The sequence below is a fragment of the Thunnus maccoyii genome, chromosome 18, assembly GCF_910596095.1.
Source record: "Thunnus maccoyii chromosome 18, fThuMac1.1, whole genome shotgun sequence".
Classification (NCBI taxonomy): domain Eukaryota; kingdom Metazoa; phylum Chordata; class Actinopteri; order Scombriformes; family Scombridae; genus Thunnus; species Thunnus maccoyii.
In genome coordinates, this window is record NC_056550.1 from 24,582,942 (window position 1) to 24,602,338 (window position 19,397).

A 19,397-nucleotide genomic window follows, 5' to 3' on the forward strand; every position below is an offset into this window, starting at 1 on the left:
ACCTCACATATAAACTTTTGTGATAAGCGGTGATGAGTGAAGTTTGTGGATGAAGTGGAGGAGACACGGACCAGCTGTGAAAAATTAAAGAAAACAAAGAGCAGAGCTGCGGTGAAACAAGCGGCGCTGTCTGACAGCCACGCGGCGTTTTCGCGTCATTTTTTTTACGACCATCAAAGCCAAAATGTCCCTCCGCTACCACAACAAAGTTACGATTGTCACTGGAGGGTCCAAAGGCATTGGCAGGGGGGTTGTCAGAGTGTTTGGTATGGTAGTTTGGTGTCATGTTTTCCTGTTGATTTGCTTGTGATTAGAGCAGGAAGTGGCGCACTAAACATTTCACACCTCTCTTTTTCAGTGGAGAACGGTGCTAAAGTGGTGTTTTGTGCAAGAGGAGGTTAGTAATCTTGTTTTTTATTCTATTATTTTTCTATATTGAATGCAAAAGGCTATATATAGGTCATATCACCACATTTTGTCTATCACCTATTGTGAATATGAATTTGAGTGATATGTTTTTAATAGTACAATATATGCATCGGGTAAAACCTAAGCAAATACACACACACACACACACACACACACACACACACACACACACATATATATATGTACTGAAAGAATTAGTATAAAATGTGAATTTCACCACAGTCAATGATGTGTTACAGGTGCAGCAGGTGAGGCTCTCGAGGCAGAGCTAAACAAATCAGGTCCAGGCTCATGCAAATTTGTCACGTGTGACGTCTCCAAAGAGGAAGACATCAAGGTAAAGTGCTGCTTTATTGTTCCGGTTATACTGCGCATAGATTTGATAGATTTTATAGATTTTTATAACTCCCTTATGAAATGAACAGAGTCTCCTCATGATCACATGACCAGAGGATCACACTGTGTCCAGTTTATCACCTGATGTGACCTCAAGGCCAACACGGAGTTACAGTATTTAGAGCAACAGTCTCACGCTGAGATAAGGCAGAATATCCAACATATATTTAATATGAAGCTAATATGTGTTTAAGATAATATCCAAATTTGTATTTTGTTTCCTTGTCTGTTATACTCAGTTGTGTATATATGAGATTTTTCTCTCACGCTTATCTTGATGTTGCAAAACTAGTCATTGCTTTAAACTCAACAACCAGTTCTGTGTGTTTGCTTTGTCCTCTGTTTGCCTTCTGTTGCGCCTCTTTTGTTCATAACTGGTTTCTCTGGTCTGCTTGTTGAAATTCATCTGGATTGAAGGTGTGATTGTGTCTCCTCAGAGATTGATCGCAGTCACAGTGGAGCGTTACGGACACATCGACTGCCTGGTCAACAACGCGGGGTGGCGTGAGTCTCACACTTCTGTTTTGTCCTCCGAACAGATCGTGAGGATGCTGCTTTTATTTCATTTGTCTCTTTTTTTTAAAAATTTTAAATCTTCCTCCTCAGACCCTCCTCATAAATCTACTGACGACACCACAGCGGAGGAGTTCAGAGATCTGCTGAATCTGAACCTCATCAGCTACTTCTTGGCTTCTAAAGTAAAGTTTCCGACTTCTTAAAAAGGCAAATAAGTGAATGATAACTGCCCCTCCGAACACACACACACACACACACACACACACACACACACACACACACTCATAGATACTTATAAGTACAGTATATTAGGGCTGCAGCCAACGATTAATTTCATTATCAATTAATCTGACGGTTATTTTCTCGATTGATTGACAAAAGGACAAAAAAACCCAGAAAATATTCACATTTAAGAAGCTGAAATCAGATGAACAATTAATTGATTATCAAAATAGTTGGCAATTAATTGTCAATCAGTTAATCAACAAATTAGTGCAGCGCTAAAACATGTAGGATCTTTGAATTGACTGGAGGTCTCACTCTCTCTGCAGTATGCGTTGCCGTACTTGCGTCAGCGTCGTGGAAACATCATTAATGTTTCCAGTCTGGTGGGATCCATCGGTCAGAAAGATGCTGCACCGTATGTCGCTACCAAGGTGAGTTCATCGTCCACAACATGTGTCTAAACCTCATCATCCCTTTACTAAAGTAACTAAGTACATTTACTCAAGTACTGTACTTAAGTACAATTTTGAGGTACTTGTACTTTACTTGAGTATTTCCATGTGATGCTACTTTATACTTCCACTTCACTACATTTCAGAGGGAAACATTATACTTTCTACTCCACTACATTTATTAAACAGCTTTAGTTACTTTTCAGATGAAGATTTGACACAATGGATAATATAACAAGCTTTTAAAATACAATACATTGTTAAAGATGAAACCAGTGGTTTCCAACCTTTTTGGCTTTTGACGTCTTATAAAAAGCAGTGTGTAGTCGGGGTCACATTTCACATGTCTATGAGTTGTTAACAGCTCCACCAAATAGTGATTTTTCCCTCTAAACTTCTCACATGCTTTCATTTCAATAAATGTTCAAATGATCCAATATTTCACCAGAAATCAAAGATTAGAGAAAAAGTCCAAAAACTGAAAACAGATTTGTGTATCAGAACTTTGTTTTTTCTTCTTTCCTCTCCCGTTAATCATCTCACGACCCCTCAGATTTATCTGCTGACCCTTTGGAGGGGCCCGACCCCTAGGTTGGGAACCACTGGACTAAACTAGCTAACTGTATATAAAGTAGTTGAAACTAGCTCCACCTCCAGCAGCTACAACAGTAACATGCTGCTCTAACACTGATGCTTCACTATTAATAATCTAATGATGTCATATATATTAATATATCAGTCAGAGGGACCAAACCACTACTTTTACTGCAATACTTTAACTACATCAAGCTCATAATACTTATGTACTTTTACTCTAGTAGATTTTTCATGCAGGACTTTTACTTGTAATGGAGTATTTGTACTTTGCTTTATTGGTGCATTGATTTAAGTAAAGGATGTGAATACTTCTTCCACCACTGCTTTACTCTCAGCTGAAGAGAAAGGAGTCATGTGATGTGATCTTTTTCCCACAAGGGGGCGATCATCGCCATGACAAAGGCGATGGCTGTGGACGAGAGTCGTTACAACGTGAGAGTCAACTGGTGAGATAAACTGGTTTCTGTGTTCAGATCTGGTTCCTCTCTGTTACAGGTTCATTCTTCCATGACTTCTTTCACTATTAACCCCAACAGGAGAATATTTAAAATTCCCTCTCACCACTTAACCACATATTTAAATGTAAAGTGCAGGATGTTTGGAAATTCAAATTAACAGCAAATATCTTTCCTGGAACAAGTTCATAACCTCGTGTCTATTTGAGCGTCTTAAGTATAATTTTTTTGATAAACTAATTAAACATTAAGTCTTCAAATGTTAGAAAAGTGTGTAATATCTTGCATCGAGTCACATTTAAGTACAGAATCTTTGCTATTCTACTTGATAAAAGACATAAAACCATTGACCATTAATTCATTAACCATTTCAACACTAGTCTACTGGTCTTAGAGCACCTGGTATAACGTATATAGTATCTTCAAGTATTTTAACTGCCTAAAAACCTAATATTACCCTTTCCTGCCTAATTATACTGTCTGCTCTTTGTTGCAGCATCTCTCCAGGTAATGTGATGACACCTCTGTGGGAAGAATTAGCAGGACAGACACCAGACGCTGCAGCGGCCATTAAAACGGGAGAAAACGCTCAGGCAAGTTCTCACTGAGGGACACGAGCTTCCTACACACAGAGGATAGAAAGATGAGGAAGATGTTTGAGGAGGAAGTGAACTAACTGAGGTCTCGACAGGTTTTGCAACGGCACAAAAGACAAAGTTGGTTAGTCTTGCGGGTGTTAAGTTGTACTGTATTACAGGCTTTGGTTTTTAGCAGCATTAAACAGGTAAGTTGTAAAGAAAATGCAGCACAATAATCTTTAAAGAGAAGTTGTCTTCTGTCACCTGCAGAGAAACGTTTGGTTTCTGCTCAGCTGCTAAACTGGAAAACCAGTAAAAACTCAGTGAAGGCCTGCAGGTTTCTCTGTAAACCATTACGGGGATGATTATGGTGAAGCCGCCGGTCTCGGCAACATTGTTGTGTTAATGATCCAAACTGCACTGTGGTCTGTCTATTGGGTTGTAAATGTTGTTACACCCTCGTTCCCCGAGAGTGTTTTTGCAACCGGATGCTCTTTGTCGTGCAAATTGATTGCTTTCTCTTTTCTCCCCAGTAGGATGAAAGATTTAAAGCTAACGATGTGATACTATAAAGACGAGAGACGAGACTGTGATCTTACAGAGTCTCAGCTTGCACTTCATTATTCATACTGGAAGAAGTCTGGACAGTGTGATACAGTAGCATTATAACAGTTTCTGACAAACATTTCTAATCTAATTTAATCTCATATGTTTTGCTCAGTATGAATAAAAACGTCCCACATAGTTTATAGCTTCCTGCTGGAATATTTAATAGTTTACGACGTCTCTTCAACCTTCATCAGGTTTATGTGCAAACATCACAACAGTTCCATAAGTGAAGAAAACATCATACCAAAGATTTAAAAAATGCCATTTAATCATAAATCTGACAATGGTATCATACTTAAAACACTACAGCAATGTCCATGTTATCTAAATCTATACAAAAGTCAACAATTTGTGCCAGTTTATCATAAATCTTAGTATGTTATCATATATTTAAACATTACAGCAACATATATACAGCAGCAAACTATCTGAAAGTCAAAAGGAGAAAATGATATTTTGCACAAGGACAAAAATGTTATTTCATTGTATATATTCCAATGGTATCAGCAACATCCATATTACCTCCAATCTATATGCAAAGGTCAAAAATAGAAAAAGTAAATTAATGGAAAAAATGCCAGTTGTCATATATCTTATTATGTTATCATACATATTATACATTTGAGCATTACAGCTACATCAGTATAGCAATAAACTATCTAAAAGTCACAAATAGAAAATGACAAAGCATAAATATGAGCAAAAATGCCAATTCATCATAAATCTTACAATGTTATCATACATTAAAGCTACATCCATATAGCAATAAAACTATCAGAAACACAAAAATAGAAAATGACAAAGTGTAAATAAAGGCAAAAATGCAAAATCAGCAAAATCTACATAGTTAAAGTATAAAAATATAAGAAAAGATTTTAGGTAAATGAATGCAAAGGACCACTAATCTTAATAAATGTGAATATTTTATCATCCAGAAACTTATTATGAACCATAATGTTGATTTATTAGATTTTCACGTTATTAGATTTTAGTGTTACAGTATAAATTTTGTTGCTGGTTTGTGTAAAAATACTGCTGCAGCTTTTATAGTTTACTCTAATATTTAGTCTTTCTGGTTATTTTGACATTGATAACAGAGGGAGGATGCAAAACCAAGTATTCATCATGTGTGTCATTAGGAAGTTTGTAGTTTTTCTCAGTTGTTGGCCAACTGACTTAAGATCAGTGGAGAAACTTTGAGGAACTTGTTAGTTCCTGGAAGCAAAGAATGAGGAAAAAAACAGAGCATCTGCAACCAATTTTGTTCATGCTTCCTCTACATGGGAAATAGCTCGGAGCCTGTTAGTGTGATAACAGTCCAGCAGTAACTGTGGGAACAGACACTCAAACACGAGGCACGTACCCAGTGCAAACACAAACTTGCGCCGTTGGGAATTGAACAAGAATGAGAAGTGACACGTTTTTCTTTCTCTAACAGCTGATGGGTCGTATGGGGACTGAGGCGGAGTGTGGACTGGCTGCCCTGTATCTCGCTGCCGATGCCACTTTCTGCACCGGGATAGACCTGCTGCTCAGCGGAGGAGCCGAACTCAACTACGGCTTCAAGAGTCAGATCCCATCCTGACTCCTCCGGGCCTCCAAAGACTCCTCATGGTTGTTGGATAGTTGGTTTAACAGATAATTGTTTTAAAAAGCAGATTATACCAGTGGAGGAAAGTAACTAAGTACATTTACTCAAGTACTGTACTTAAATACAATTTTGAGGTATTTGTACTTTACTTTATTTCCATTTTATGCTACTTTATACTTCCACTTTCTACTCCACTGCATTTATTTGACAGCTTTAGTTACTTTTCAGATGAAGATTTGACACAATGGATAATATAACAAGCTTTTAAAATACAACACATTGTTAAAGATGAAACCAGTGGTTTCCAACCTTTTTGGCTTTTGACGTCTTACAAAAAGCAGTGTGTAGTCGGGGTCACATTTCACATGTCTATGAGTTGTTAACAGCTCCACCAAATAGTGATTTTTCCCTCTAAACTTCTCACATGGTTTCATTTCAATAAATGTTCAAATGATCCAATATTTCACCAAAAATCAAAGATTAGAGAAAAAGTCCAAAGACTGAAAACAGATTTGTGTATCAGAAGTTTGTTTTTTCTTCTTTCCTCTCCCATTAATCATCTCAAGTCCCCTCAGATTTATCTGCTGACCCTTTGGAGGGGCCCAACCCCTAGGTTGGGAACCACTGGACTAAACCAGCTAACTGTATATAAAGTAGTTCAAACAGTAACATGCTGCTCTAACACTGTTGCTTCAGTATTAATAATCTAATGATGTCATACATAATAATATATCAGTCAGAGGGACGAAATGAGTACTTTAATACTTCAGGTATATTTTGCAGCTAATACTCATATACTTTTACTGTAGTAGGATTTTTCATGCAGGACTTTTACTTGTAATGGAGTATTTTTACTTTGCTGTACTGGTATTTTTCTTCCACCAGCTGATTACACTCATGTACATGTGTGCTGGCTGCATTAATATGATGCTTTCATATAGGAGCCTATACATGTTGGCATCCTGACCAAATGTAACAGGACCTGCACCACTCCCCACTGCTCCACCAATCAGCGTCAAGTCATTTGACCTCTAATAACCTCCCCTTTTGTGCCAACTGGCGTCCACCAATCAAATGTCACGCTTGTGTCACGCCTTCAATGACTTCTTGAATGAGACCTTGCTGGTTAATAAAGCCGGTTACTACAACTAGATTACTATTTTATTAATATGCTGATGTTGAGGCCCTTTTTTTCTCTGAAGTTGTTCATAAGAATAGTCCGGGTGATGTTAAATTATTAACCGAGAAGTAATTAAAAATATTTCTAACACAAACTGTTTAAAACACAAACTAGTGTTACTGTTTAAGGACTTTATTACCTGAATGACATTTCATATTTGGGGGGGTTTCTGGCTTCATCTCAGCTGAGCAGAGTCTCGAATTTCAAAGCGGAACTCAAGTTGACTTTGAGTGTTTGTTTCCACACGAACAAATAACCTCGCTTATCAGCGTTACGTAGCGGAGATGGCAGCCCTCCGATCGGTGAGTCCCATTCAGAGATGTGTATGTGTGTGCTGTTTATTATCTGTTTCATTGACTTTCTGGGTAAATGATTGACTGAAATTAGCGATACGTCAGCGGTTAATGACAGAGAAAGATAAGAAGCGCTTAAAACCGGCCGGTTTGTCCCGCCGGCACCGAGGAAGACAAACGATGCAGGGAGACGTGTGAAGGAGCTTAAACCAAACCCCGATCTGAAAAATGTAAAGTCATATTTGTCTTGCGTATCAGCAAAAAGTTTACACCAGGAAAAACCCAACTGAAGGCTTTCTGTGAATCTTAAAGCTTTTATCTAAAATTCGGCTGATGCAAAACTCGATAATTTTTGAGTATATTTAATATAATTTCATATTTTAATAGTTACCTAACGTTACAGCGCGCAGCTCCTCCCGCGGTGTCCGGTGGAGAGTAGAGACGTAAACATGTTTTTTTCTGTTTAGTATTTTTGTAAAGATTAGTTTGCCGAATTGAAGAATATTACACGACAATACTTTAGTAGCGAGTCCGCTTTTGTGCAGTTTGTGTAAACTCTGCAATAACGAAGAGTTTATTGAATTGTTCGATTTTTAAACGGAGTTTGGTTGATTTTCTCCGTACAAGAGACTAGTAGGTTGCATTTTTTTCGGGTGGCTTAATAGGTACAGTATGTACCATGTGTACCGTTTATACGTGTGTAATTACCATGTTACGCCATATTACGTGTTTGTAATGGATTTGCTGCTTTGTTGCTGATTCACAGTTTGATGGGGGGGGGGGGGGGGGGCAAGATGCTAACTGCTACTTTAAAAGTTTCAAGTTTACTAATTGCAGATTGTTGATGCATATTTTTTTTAAAAGAAAGGATGAATGTCATACATCAGTTTTGCAAATGCATATCACATCAGGACATAGATGTATATATGCACATGATCGCAGTGACAACAAAACTTGCATCATCCGTTCTCAATAGTGCACAAATGGACTCCTGCAGCTGAGTCGCTGTGCAACTTTTTTTTTTTTTTGCAGGAATCACTAAGTGCAACAGGTTTTGCTGCCTGTCTGACATGCACAACTATTTATGCTGATGAACATTTGACATGCACATAAGATATTTGCACAAGCACAACTCAAGCACTGTATTGTCATTGTTTACTGACTCATTTTTTGCAGATTAAAAGATGAATTAATGGATTACCAAAAGTACAGTGTGTTTAATATATGATTTATCCATAATAGTTAATCAATAATCCACCAGGCTTAAGTCTGTATTTACTTGCAAAAATGCCAAAACAGTAGCTGGTTTCAGCTTCCTAGATACGCTTTGTTTTGTCATCCAGGATAGTAAAATTGAAAGCCAGTTGCAGAGATGAGGAACCACTATTATGATATCAGTTGTTGCCACTATTATCTCATGACAGGAACAAACAATAGTGGCATTAAACAGTCAAACAGAATACCTTTAACTAGAAAGCCAGTAAAACAAGTGGCGACATATCAGACATATCAGACGTATCAGATTCTCAGCCTAGTTGGCATGTTGTGCATCTTGTGGTTTACTTTTCCCATTAAAAAAAATGCTAAGACAGCACACCTAGTTTACTTATTTGTAATTGCAAAATTAAAATTTACAATTTACTTATTTTTAATTGTAGCAATTAAAAGCCCTTTTTTTATTCATTTTCACTATTTTAAGGATCAGTGTTATTACTCTGAGTTGAGCACGTTGTATTATATTTTATTTTTCCCATAGCAACTATTATAGTTGGCATCTGTGTAATATGTGTTCTACCGATAAGAACGGACGTTTTATTTCCCTTGTTTTTCGGTTGAGGAAAATGCTGTTTTTATACATATTTTGTAGCTTTTGTCACCTATAGCACCAGTCAGAAGTTTCTCATGCAAGTGATTCATAATTTTGAGGCATTTTTGAGGAAAAAATACTAAAATTATCTGGTTGCTGCTTAAATGTGAATATTTTCTGGTTTGTTAGTCATCTATGACAATAAAGTGAATATCTTTGGGTTTTTGACTGTTGGTCGGGACAAAACAAGACATTTTAAGGTTGAGTCGTGAACTTTAGGAAACATTGATCAGCATTTTTCACCATTTTGACACTTTATAGACCAAATGACTGTACTATTAATCAGGAAAATAATGAAATAAATGGTTAGTCGCAGACCTACCTACATGCAATCAAAGCAAACTAGTTTCTCACCTTGCATACCTCACTTTGCAGAGTTGCCTGCATGGCTGCCTGATTCTATTTACAGGACGGCACATAGCTGCGGCTGTCTCCTGCAGCTACATACTGTGAAACTGCACGCATAATGATTGGTGTCGAGTCACACACACCCACAGAGATACAATGTCAGACATGTTGCCCCCGCCTACTGCCACCTGGAATAATAGATAGAGTAAATACATTGCCTGGTAAATCCTTTACCCTTATGATAACACTGTATATGTATATATATACTGTATATGTGTACAACCGCCGCAGTCAGTGTACAGTCTCACAAAGAACGTTGTCATGTTTCGTTTGCAGGCACTCCATGGACGATTTGTTCAGGCCCTTCCCTTTTGCTTTGGTTCACAGCGCTTCGCCAGCTCCTTTAAGGTAATAAAGAAAACATTCTTTCTCCAGCTCAGCAGGTAAGGCCTGTGTCATCTCTGCCCAGCTTGACTTAAACTATTTTGCACCGGTCTGGTCTTGACTGTACATTCCTATGTTGACTATGATTTTGTCACTTGTTGCCAGGTATTCACAGATGGTTTATTGGAAAAAGGAAGTGACATTTTTCAAAAGAAGCACATGTTTCTCAACATTTAAGTTTCTCAGAATTTATAAGTTTCCTTTTCCCCCTCTGTCTTTCCCCTCATTGTCTGCCTGTTGTAATTATTTAATTCAGTTTAATTGAACTTGATCAATCTAATTGAGCAGATAAGTCAGCATTTCGACTGACTCTATGCATAACACTCAACTGTCCTTTTTTTAAAAGCATGCTCTGTCAATGACGACGATTCAAAAACAATCACTCTGTCCGTCGCCTGCTCTGCTTTTGTCTCGTCTACTTCCTTGTCTCCGCCCGGCTCGCTCGTCCTGTCCCGTCTCCGTCTCAGGCAGCAGATCTCAGCGTTGAACGCAATGCGGCATGCAAGCCGAGGCCCGACCCTTCCACCTTGGTGTTCGGCAAACACTTCTCCGACCACATGTTGACCATCAACTGGTCGGAGAAGGACGGCTGGGAGGCACCTCGGATCATGCCTTTCCAGAACCTGTCGCTGCACCCCGCCAGCTCTGCCCTGCACTACTCCATAGAGGTGAGAGGAGGAGAGCAGACATGCACACAGTCCTGTTTGCTGTTGTCAAGGAGGAACCTCCATGGTAACAGTTAGAGACGACTGATGTCTGATAGAAACCTCACAGTTCATCCCGTCTCGTCTGTCTTTCCCTCCAGCTGTTTGAAGGCATGAAGGCGTTTCGTGGAGTCGACAACCACATCCGTCTGTTCAGACCCATGCTGAACATGGAGAGGATGCATCGGAGCGCGGACAGAAGCTGCCTTCCTGTAAGTTCGTACCACACCTGGTCCCCAGAGGGAGTTCATGCTAGATTCGGGCCTTTCATGCAGGCTGGTGTACTGTATTAATGTCGTAACCAGGACTTTGTATCTTTCTCTTTTCATACAGTAAAATATTTAATGTTTCACAATTGTTAATGAATAAAGATGTTTTGTGGATGATTGCACATTACCCAGAGGCAACAGCTTGCTGTAAGTTTGCGTACTTACTGTTTTACTTGACATGATTTGAAGAGGGGAAATGTTGCCTTAGGCACTATACCAGTTCTTCAAGGCACAGCACCCTATTATGATTATTTGGTTAATTTCATGTAGATTAAAAAAAAAGCATATCATATTCCACACCACAGCACCACAAACTGTATTTCTTCCCAAAGTAAAACATAAAGAGAGTGAAGCAGGAAGGAAACAGAGTTGTGAAGACAAAACCACAACCTGACAGTTACTCTCCTCGTCTTCCTCATAGCTGTTTGACAAAGGTGAACTGCTGGAGTGCATCAGGAAGCTGGTGGAGGTGGACCAGGAGTGGGTTCCCTATTCCCAGGACGCCAGCCTCTACATCAGACCCACCTTCATAGGAATTGAGGTGAGCTTTAGCATCATTAAATGAAACGCAGTACATGAATCCTTGCTCCTAATTAACCGTCTTCTCCCTCCTCCTCCTCGTCCTCCAGCCGTCCCTCGGCGTGTCTCGGCCAGGAAGAGCTATGATCTTTGTCATCATCGGCCCAGTGGGACCCTACTTTGCCACGGGGTCCTTCAACCCCGTTTCTCTGCTGGCGGACCCTTCGTTCGTCAGGGCTTGGAAAGGAGGCGTCGGGGCTTATAAGATGGGAGGGTGAGTTCGGTAGCTTTGCTCTTTCTGCTCCAGTAGAGCTGCACAATACAGAAACCGATACACATGCGGTTTCTCTTTGAAAGAAGGAGAAGAGATAAATATAAATTCATGTTTATAGTTGTTTTTTTTATTGGTTTGCACAATTAAAATATCACAAGGAATGCACCAGTAAAAAAATGAAAGCCTTATCTGGGTAAAGAGCTTTACACCGCAGCTGTGTTTTCATTCAGTGGTGGATCTGGACAAAGTACAACTATTTGGATTTTCCACGTTGCTGTGGAGGGTTGCCACAGAGCAGGCTAACATCATGGTCCAATCAGTGCCAAAACAGAGACAGCAGAACAAGAGACCCGGTTCAAGAGAGACATTTTGTCTCGTCACAGCCGCCTATTTATAACCACAGAGGTTGAAATGTTGAGGATCACTGATACGACCAGTTCGGCTTGCAGGTGGATTCATAAAATGGAGAATTAATGTTATTATATGTGTGCTTTTCCTGCTGTGACGGGACAAAGAGACAAAGTGCTACAGATTAAAAACACCCAAAGGAATGACGGTATGTGGAAAATCACTAGAAAACTTTATGAACTTCACAGCCAGCGGGAGACTGTTTTCCTCCTGCTGGAAAAGAATCCTTTACTGTCTGAAAGTACTGAATCCGTCCACTGATTTTCACAACAGATACTGTCAGTGTTCCTATAATCTCCACTCATTCCACTGAGCCTCTAATCACAGGCCTGCTCTCACATGACTCTGGTATCCCACAGTAAGAAGCACCTGCTCAGCTACACTGTGATTACATAACACCACTGGAACAACCCACTCGACTCGCTAAGCCAACAAAATCTGCTCTCGTCCCATCAAACGTTGAGGATACACTTCAGCTATCAGGCCTGATATAGCACCAGTAGACATGGGACCCCGGGGTAGTCGGGAGATATTTCAGGGCAGTCACTTATGTACATATAAAGAGCTTTTTAGTTGTTTTTTTTTTGGTTTTTTTGGTATTACAGTACATTCAGTCTCAGTTCTGTCATCAACCCTGTTTTCAGCAAACAAGCTCTGATAAACCCTCAGTACACCACCTGCCCGGCACCAGTAACAGACAAAGCTGGTGATTAGCTTGTGAAGAAAGTAGATTTAGGCTGATAGATGCAGGATTTTCGAGCCAAATATTTTGGCAAAGATTTGACACTTAAAGGTGCAGTGTGTAGAATTTAGTGGCATCTAACAGAACAGACTTGGAAATGGAATATAATATTCATACGCATGTTTTAATTAGTGTATAATCACCTGAATATAAGAATCCTTGTGTTTTCATTAGCTTAAACTGAGCCTTTTATATCTACAGAGGGAGCGGGTCCTCTTCCACGGAGGCCGCCATGTTTCTACAGTAGCCCAGAATGGACAAACCAAACACTGGCTCTAGGAGTTTTGCAATTTTTGCAAGTTTCGCAGTAGGTTCTCCTACACACTTGGGAGGGGAAGGGAGGGTTATTTAGTTTGTTGCAATCTGCAACCTCACCGCTAGATAGTACTAAATCCTACACACTGGTCCTTTAAAAAACTGTGCATAACTAATTTAAGGTGAATTTGTTAAGTTTTTTTAGGAATTGTGATCAAGATACAGTAGATTCAGAAAGTATTCACTGTTGGCAGACTTTATTGTGTTGTAGATTTGTTTGTTTAGCAGCTAAAGAGCCGGATATTTCCCTCAGGAGCTGGTGGAGAACAAAAACAGAGCCAAAAGAGAGTGAATATTGGACTTACATTCACCAGGTGGACAGAAACATTACTCTAAATGAATGATAATGTTGCTCCGTAACTGCTGGATGTGGAAATAAGCAACTGTTTGCCAAAAAAATCAGTTATAGGAGCAGGTGGAGACCAAACTGGAGATAAAAGAGAGTTAATATTGGACTTCTACCACTCCACTGAGATGCTCTTGTTGCTCTGTGACTTTTTTTTTGCTATAATAACGTAACAGGGAGCCTATACGTCAGAGCTGTGTGTCTCTTTACAAACTTAGTGGCTTAAAATCAATTAGCGCAGCTTAAACTTTGCGATGCGAGGAAAAAACCGACACATTTCTCAAGCTAAGTATGATTCAACTGTTGAGTCTCGACTGTGAAATGCATTGTTCTTTGTGTGTTGAAATCCTTGCAGTCACATGGATGTACTGTGTCCAGAATTCACAGTTGTGCTGCATGTTTCTCAAGATGTAATCGGATTTCTTGGCAAGAGTTCAACATTTCATTTCATTTGAAAAATTACTGCTCTGAACAGAAATGCCCCTTTTTATTTGCCCAAGGAAGTACATTTGGAAGTACAGTTCTTCCAGGATCTTTTGGGAAATCACTGTGTAAAACCGAAAATCTGTTAGAGAAAACACTGTATATTGAAACATGGCTAAAAATCAAAGCAACCTGACATCTACTTTTCACCCATTTGTCCTTTTTCTCCTCTCTGCCCAGCCGCTCTCTACACGTCTCTGTTTATCTCTAGTTTATTTTAACTATCCTTGTTCCCTCTCTCTCTGCAGTAACTACGGCCCTACGATAGCGGTGCAGAACGAGGCGGTGAAGAGAGGCTGTCAGCAGGTCCTGTGGCTGTACGGAGAACAGGAGGAGATCACCGAGGTCGGCACCATGAACCTCTTCATCTACTGGACCAATAAGGAAGGAGGTCAGACTCTTGTCTGTATAACGTTTTCTTGACAGTTTTTTCTGAGAAGTTACTGGTTTTCTGTCTACATATTAAAGGATAGGTTCATGAATTTATAAGTCTTAAAACAATAGTCAGGTGCCCATGTGTTAACTGAAACTGGTTTTTCTTTCTGTAATCATTCCTATTGTTTAAACTGGCCATTAATGTATTTTCAATGTAAGTGATGGTGGACAAAATCCACAAAAGTGTATCTGAAGCTTATATGAGGATTCAAAGTCAATTTAAGTGGATATCTTCCAAATTTACAGTCTTTTTAGCATAAAATTCCCTCTTTGTGTTTCCCTGTTCAGCTGCAGTGGAAGTATAGTGACAAAAAGAGGGAAACTTTTCTACTAAAAAGATGGAAACACTGGAAGAGATCCATTTGATTTGACTAATTTGGAGCTGTGTGTGTGTGTGTGTGTGTGTGTGTGTGTGTGCAGAGAGAGAGTTGGTGACCCCTCCTCTGGATGGCATCATTCTTCCAGGAGTCACCAGACAGTCTCTGCTGGACCTCGCTAGAATCTGGGTAAGACGACTAGAGACGAGAAGAAACACATGTTTAGATGCAAATAGTTTTTAAAAAATGAAGAAAAAAGAGCAATTCATTTAAGTAGAGGAGGGTTTTTCTTGCTTTATCAAATCTTGCATCCAGATTTCTCTCACTATGCTCCTCGGATATTTAGTTTAGCAGATTACGTGTGAGAAACACGTCATATGTCAACATAGAACCAGGTATTGTGAGCAGATGAGAAGATCTAAAGTGTTGAGTTCTTCAAATGATTTGGCACTTTGAGTACCATAAATGTCACAAATATGATTTAATTTATTAGAGTTGGGTTAAGCTCAGCCTGTTATCTCAAAACTTAGCCGAATAGAAAGATAGATAGATAATACAGGCTATCTGCAGGTCTTGAAAAGTCTTTAAAAGCATTAAATTTAGTTTGCTCAAAAGAGAAAGCATTAAAAATTTACAAATCTTAAATTTAAACCTGCCATAGGCAGTAGGTTGCTGGCTGTCCGGGGACGTTATACACCTATAAACTATATATAAACATAAGAAATTATTCTAATAAAAAAGAAAGAAAAATGTGATATAATAATTAATCAGTCAAGGCCATGTTGTCTCTGGTTTTCCATCGTTCCTTTACTGGTTTGACCATGAACGGGTAATAAATTTCATTCTATGTGTTATTAAAAGGTTCTTTCGTCTCATTCAGTGTAAATCATTAAACTTCGATCCCATTTTGATGTTTATTGCTTTCTCTGTTTCTACCAGGGTGAGTTCAAGGTGACGGAGCGTACGATGAACATGAAGGAGCTGCTGGAGGCTCTGGACGCCGGAAGGGTCCTGGAGGTGTTTGGAGCGGGGACTGCATGCGTCGTCTGTCCTGTCGGCAGCCTCCTCTACAAAGGAAAGGTAGGAGGGGACGTTTTGTGAATCTTAACTCATGTTTTTTAGTCGTTTTGTTGGGTGAATTCAGTTGTTTGGTTTAGGTTTTGTCCTATTCATGTGTTATGTGGTCTTTGTGCAACTCAGTTTTTTTGCTAAAGGACTCAAATGTAATGTGTTTGTTTCTCCCTTTTCTCTCAGACGTACCAGATCCCTACTATGCAGAACGGTCCAGACCTGGCAAAGAGGTTCCACAAAGAGCTTACTGATATTCAGGTAAGTGCAGATGTTTAGATGTCGCTTTTCAATACTTCACAACATGTAAATGGTTCTTCAAGCTGCATTTGGCAAACTTGCATGTTGGCGGTTCCAAGTGGTAGAAAAAGGGAACTGTTTTGAAAGATTTTATTGCCCAACGTCCAGATAAATGTCTCAGGTTTTTTAGTTTGGTAAGTGAGTAAACATCTTCATACCAAAGGAAACCAAAAGCATGCAAGAGACTATCTGAGCCCAGTTTTCTCTTTGCAAAGTTTTGAGACTTGCAATTCTTTCTTAAAGTATATGGCTGGTGATTCTGATTGTCAACAAATCTCATGTGCAGAGCCAAACCAACGATGAACTGATCTACCTACAAGTATTGTGTGTGTATCAAAGCCTGATCTTATTCCTCTGTGCCGTAGACCTCCGTTGTTGCCCCATTGCCACATTGCTGCACTGGGTAACATGTTCTACAAACTCCTCAAAGAACTTCAGTATAAAGTCAAGAGGTTGTGATACGTAGCACAACAAGATAACCAAGCTCTGTAAATAGCAGCATTTCTGCACATGCTCAGTGGTGTCACACAGAACTACTCTCCAGAGACTGAAAGAGTGATCGCTGTTATTAGTCTTTGGAGACGTTTCTAAACAAACTAACTTGACCGTAATCTTCGAGGTCAAGGAACACGTCACCCAGTGCAGCGGTATGACTCATCAACGTGTTTTTAATAGTTTTTTGGATAATAAAAGGTCTACAGCACAGAGGAATAAGATATATCAGGCTTTGGATACACACACAATACTTGTAAGTAGATAAATTCATTGTCTTTTTTTGGTTCTTGTTGACAATAAGAAATAATTGTCAGCCATATACTTGAAGGTTAAATTAATTTTCTGTTTAAGTAACGATTTGCAATACCAGAATTTTATTTGTTGCAGCTCCGCTTCTTAATTCAAGCTTTTAGGATGGGCTTGAATCGTTAACGTTTATATTCACAAAGCCAACAAATATAACGATTTCCTGCTTTTTGATACATTTTTCTTTTCTCTCTTTCCTTGTCGCTGTTGTTCCCCTTGCCTTCAACCAGTATGGACGCAAACAAAGTGAATGGGCACCACTGGTCGCTTAAGCGGCCATTTTGCACAGGCCAATTGTATCAACAGTTAGTTAATTAATTCCAGTTTGGACGACCAGCAGACTCCCCCCCACCCCCACCCCACCTCACACTCTCAACCCACTAATGCACTCCTGCTTACTTACTCAACCCGAGGAGACGGACGCCTCTCTCTGTCGGTCTTCTCAAGCAACTGTTACAGATGTTCCTCACTCCGTGGGCTCTCATAAGAATACGGTTGGTGGTTTGAATGTAGCTTTGGAGAGCAATATTCACGACGATATGCAACGTTCTGACTTGACATGACCTTTAACCTCGAGCTACTTGCTACAAGCCAAGTAAAACAGTCTCACTGAGGAACAAGAAAACAAGCAAGCGACCAGATGATAAAAACATAAAGATGAGAAGTGCCTGGTAGTGATATCTATTATTCTGCTAGCAAGAGTGCTTTCAAATCTTTACAACAGGCGTCTAATTGGGTCATCCGGCTTAAAGGCTACACTCCATTCAAGTTTTTGTCCAAATATTCACTTGGATTAAATCCTTGTGTTTCCTGTGGACAGTGCTCATAGTTAATAGCACAAATATCTCATTTTCATCAACATTGCATTCAGGCATTAACAAAAAAAAAAAGGCACAAACTGACACATTTCAGGCATAGGAGCTGAAATATTTGCAATACTAAAGCAGCTACGTATTTGGTGTTAAAGAATATGTCTAGTGATTTTCTGTATTTTTCTTACTGTCAGTAAATCTCGTGCAGAGCCAAACCAACGGTGAACTCATCCTTACGAGTATTGTGTGTGTTTCCAAAGTCTGATATATCTTATTCCTCTGTGCCGTAGACCTCTGTTGTTGTCCAAAAAACGATTAAAAACACATCAATGAGAGATACGGCTGCACTGGGTGACATGTTCCTTCATTATAAAGCATTTAGTTTGTTTAGAAACGGCTCCAATGACTAATAACAGCGATCCCGTTTTCAGGCTCCAGAGAGTAGTTCTTTGTAAGGCCAGTCCTCCCATTCATTTGAATAAGAGTAATGCGTTTCGGCTGCCGCACCAGACTGTGGCCGGGAAAGTTGAGCCAGATTCAACTTTTGGAGAAACGCAACCCGACGTCACTGCGGCTGAAGGCTGCGGTGGCCAATCACAGCCGGAGATCAGACTGATCATAGTTGTAAACTCTGCTATGACGGAGTACAAAGGCGTTACCAGGAGAAGGGCAGGACATTTCTCTTCGTTTGATAACGTGATAGACTTTGCTGTCTGCTTACCGACTTGTTTTAAAAAAGACAGCGGTAAAGTTCTAGAGCACAAATAAACACGCCCACAACCCCAAGCACACCTCCGGTTGACCCCACGGAACCAGGTTCCTGCACATGCTCAGTGGCATCTGCTTTACACAGAACTACTCTCCGGAGACTGAAAACCGGATTGCTGTTATTAGTCTTTGGAGCCTCAAACTCTTTGAATGAAGTAACGTGTCAACCAGTACAGCGGTGTGGCTCATTGACGTGTTTTTAATAGTTTTTGGACAATAAAAGGACTACAGCTCAGAGAAATAATAAATATCAGGCTTTGGATACACACACGATGCTTTTAAGTAGATCAATTCATTGTTGGTTTGGCTCTGCACATGAGATTTGTTGACAATAAGAAAAATATAGAAAAACACCAGCAAAATCCTTAAAGGACTTAACATTGGATAGTTAGTTTCTTGGCTTACTGTAAGTACTATTTCTAATCAAGAAATTGAATAGTATTTCTCTACAGGAACTACTTATACTAACAATAACCTGTACTACTTGCAACAACCTGTGGTGTTTTCTCTGAAACTTTTAACTGTTACATGTGAGTAGTTGAAATCGGATCATGAATAGGAAATCTGTGAACGCATCATAGGACATGTTTTGTTACTGTTGTGTACATAATGATACTAAGAGAGAATTGCCGTAGTTTTCACGGGGCCACGTCACTTTGACACCGGAGTTTGCACTGACCTTGGTTAATGTCAGGTATGTATCTGAGTGTGACTCAGTTTTTTTTTAAGAGAGGGAACATGAACGGTTTTTATGTTTGTACGAATACGACTGCACAAAAACTATAAAGACTGAGATTAAAACGGTGAGGTCTACGTGAACTTTAGCACGCACAAATGGTAGGATGACAGAAGGCCT

The 19,397-nt window shown here is 39.6% G+C and overlaps 3 protein-coding genes across 6 annotated transcripts in view; all 3 read left to right on the forward strand.

Annotated features, from left to right (window-relative positions):
- The window catches only part of slc1a9 (solute carrier family 1 member 9), a 57,850-nt gene extending 57,133 nt beyond the window's left edge, over positions 1-717 (forward strand). The window contains exons 10-11 of the mRNA XM_042393538.1: positions 359-397; positions 669-717. Coding sequence (XP_042249472.1) covers positions 359-374 — 16 coding nt within the window. The 3' untranslated portion in view covers positions 375-397; positions 669-717. The remainder of the gene's footprint in view (positions 1-358; positions 398-668) is intronic.
- Positions 1-9,944, forward strand: hsd17b14 (hydroxysteroid (17-beta) dehydrogenase 14). 2 transcript variants are annotated; one of them, XM_042393549.1, is made up of 10 exons: positions 1-266; positions 359-397; positions 669-766; positions 1,263-1,329; positions 1,432-1,523; positions 1,893-1,997; positions 2,994-3,061; positions 3,567-3,663; positions 5,696-5,871; positions 9,873-9,944. In XM_042393549.1, exons 1-9 carry the CDS (start codon positions 185-187, stop codon positions 5,840-5,842), a joined length of 795 nt encoding a protein of 264 aa, XP_042249483.1. In that variant the 5' UTR covers positions 1-184; the 3' UTR covers positions 5,843-5,871; positions 9,873-9,944. The 2 variants fall into 2 exon arrangements, with proteins under 2 accessions (XP_042249483.1, XP_042249482.1); XM_042393548.1 differs by lacking the exon at positions 9,873-9,944 and having other exon boundaries at positions 5,696-5,971.
- Positions 5,799-17,877, forward strand: bcat2 (branched chain amino-acid transaminase 2, mitochondrial). Of its 3 annotated transcripts, XM_042393546.1 has the most exons (12): positions 6,518-7,096; positions 7,213-7,330; positions 9,873-9,944; positions 10,448-10,648; positions 10,786-10,896; positions 11,375-11,494; positions 11,583-11,746; positions 14,289-14,431; positions 14,896-14,981; positions 15,732-15,872; positions 16,047-16,121; positions 17,192-17,877. In XM_042393546.1, the coding sequence occupies exons 2-12, from the start codon at positions 7,313-7,315 to the stop codon at positions 17,231-17,233; spliced, it is 1,173 nt and encodes a 390-aa protein (XP_042249480.1). In that variant the 5' UTR covers positions 6,518-7,096; positions 7,213-7,312; the 3' UTR covers positions 17,234-17,877. The 3 variants fall into 3 exon arrangements, with proteins under 3 accessions (XP_042249481.1, XP_042249480.1, XP_042249479.1); XM_042393547.1 differs by lacking the exons at positions 6,518-7,096; positions 7,213-7,330 and adding an exon at positions 5,799-5,871; XM_042393545.1 differs by having other exon boundaries at positions 6,518-7,330.
- The last annotated feature ends 1,520 nt before the right edge of the window (positions 17,878-19,397 follow it).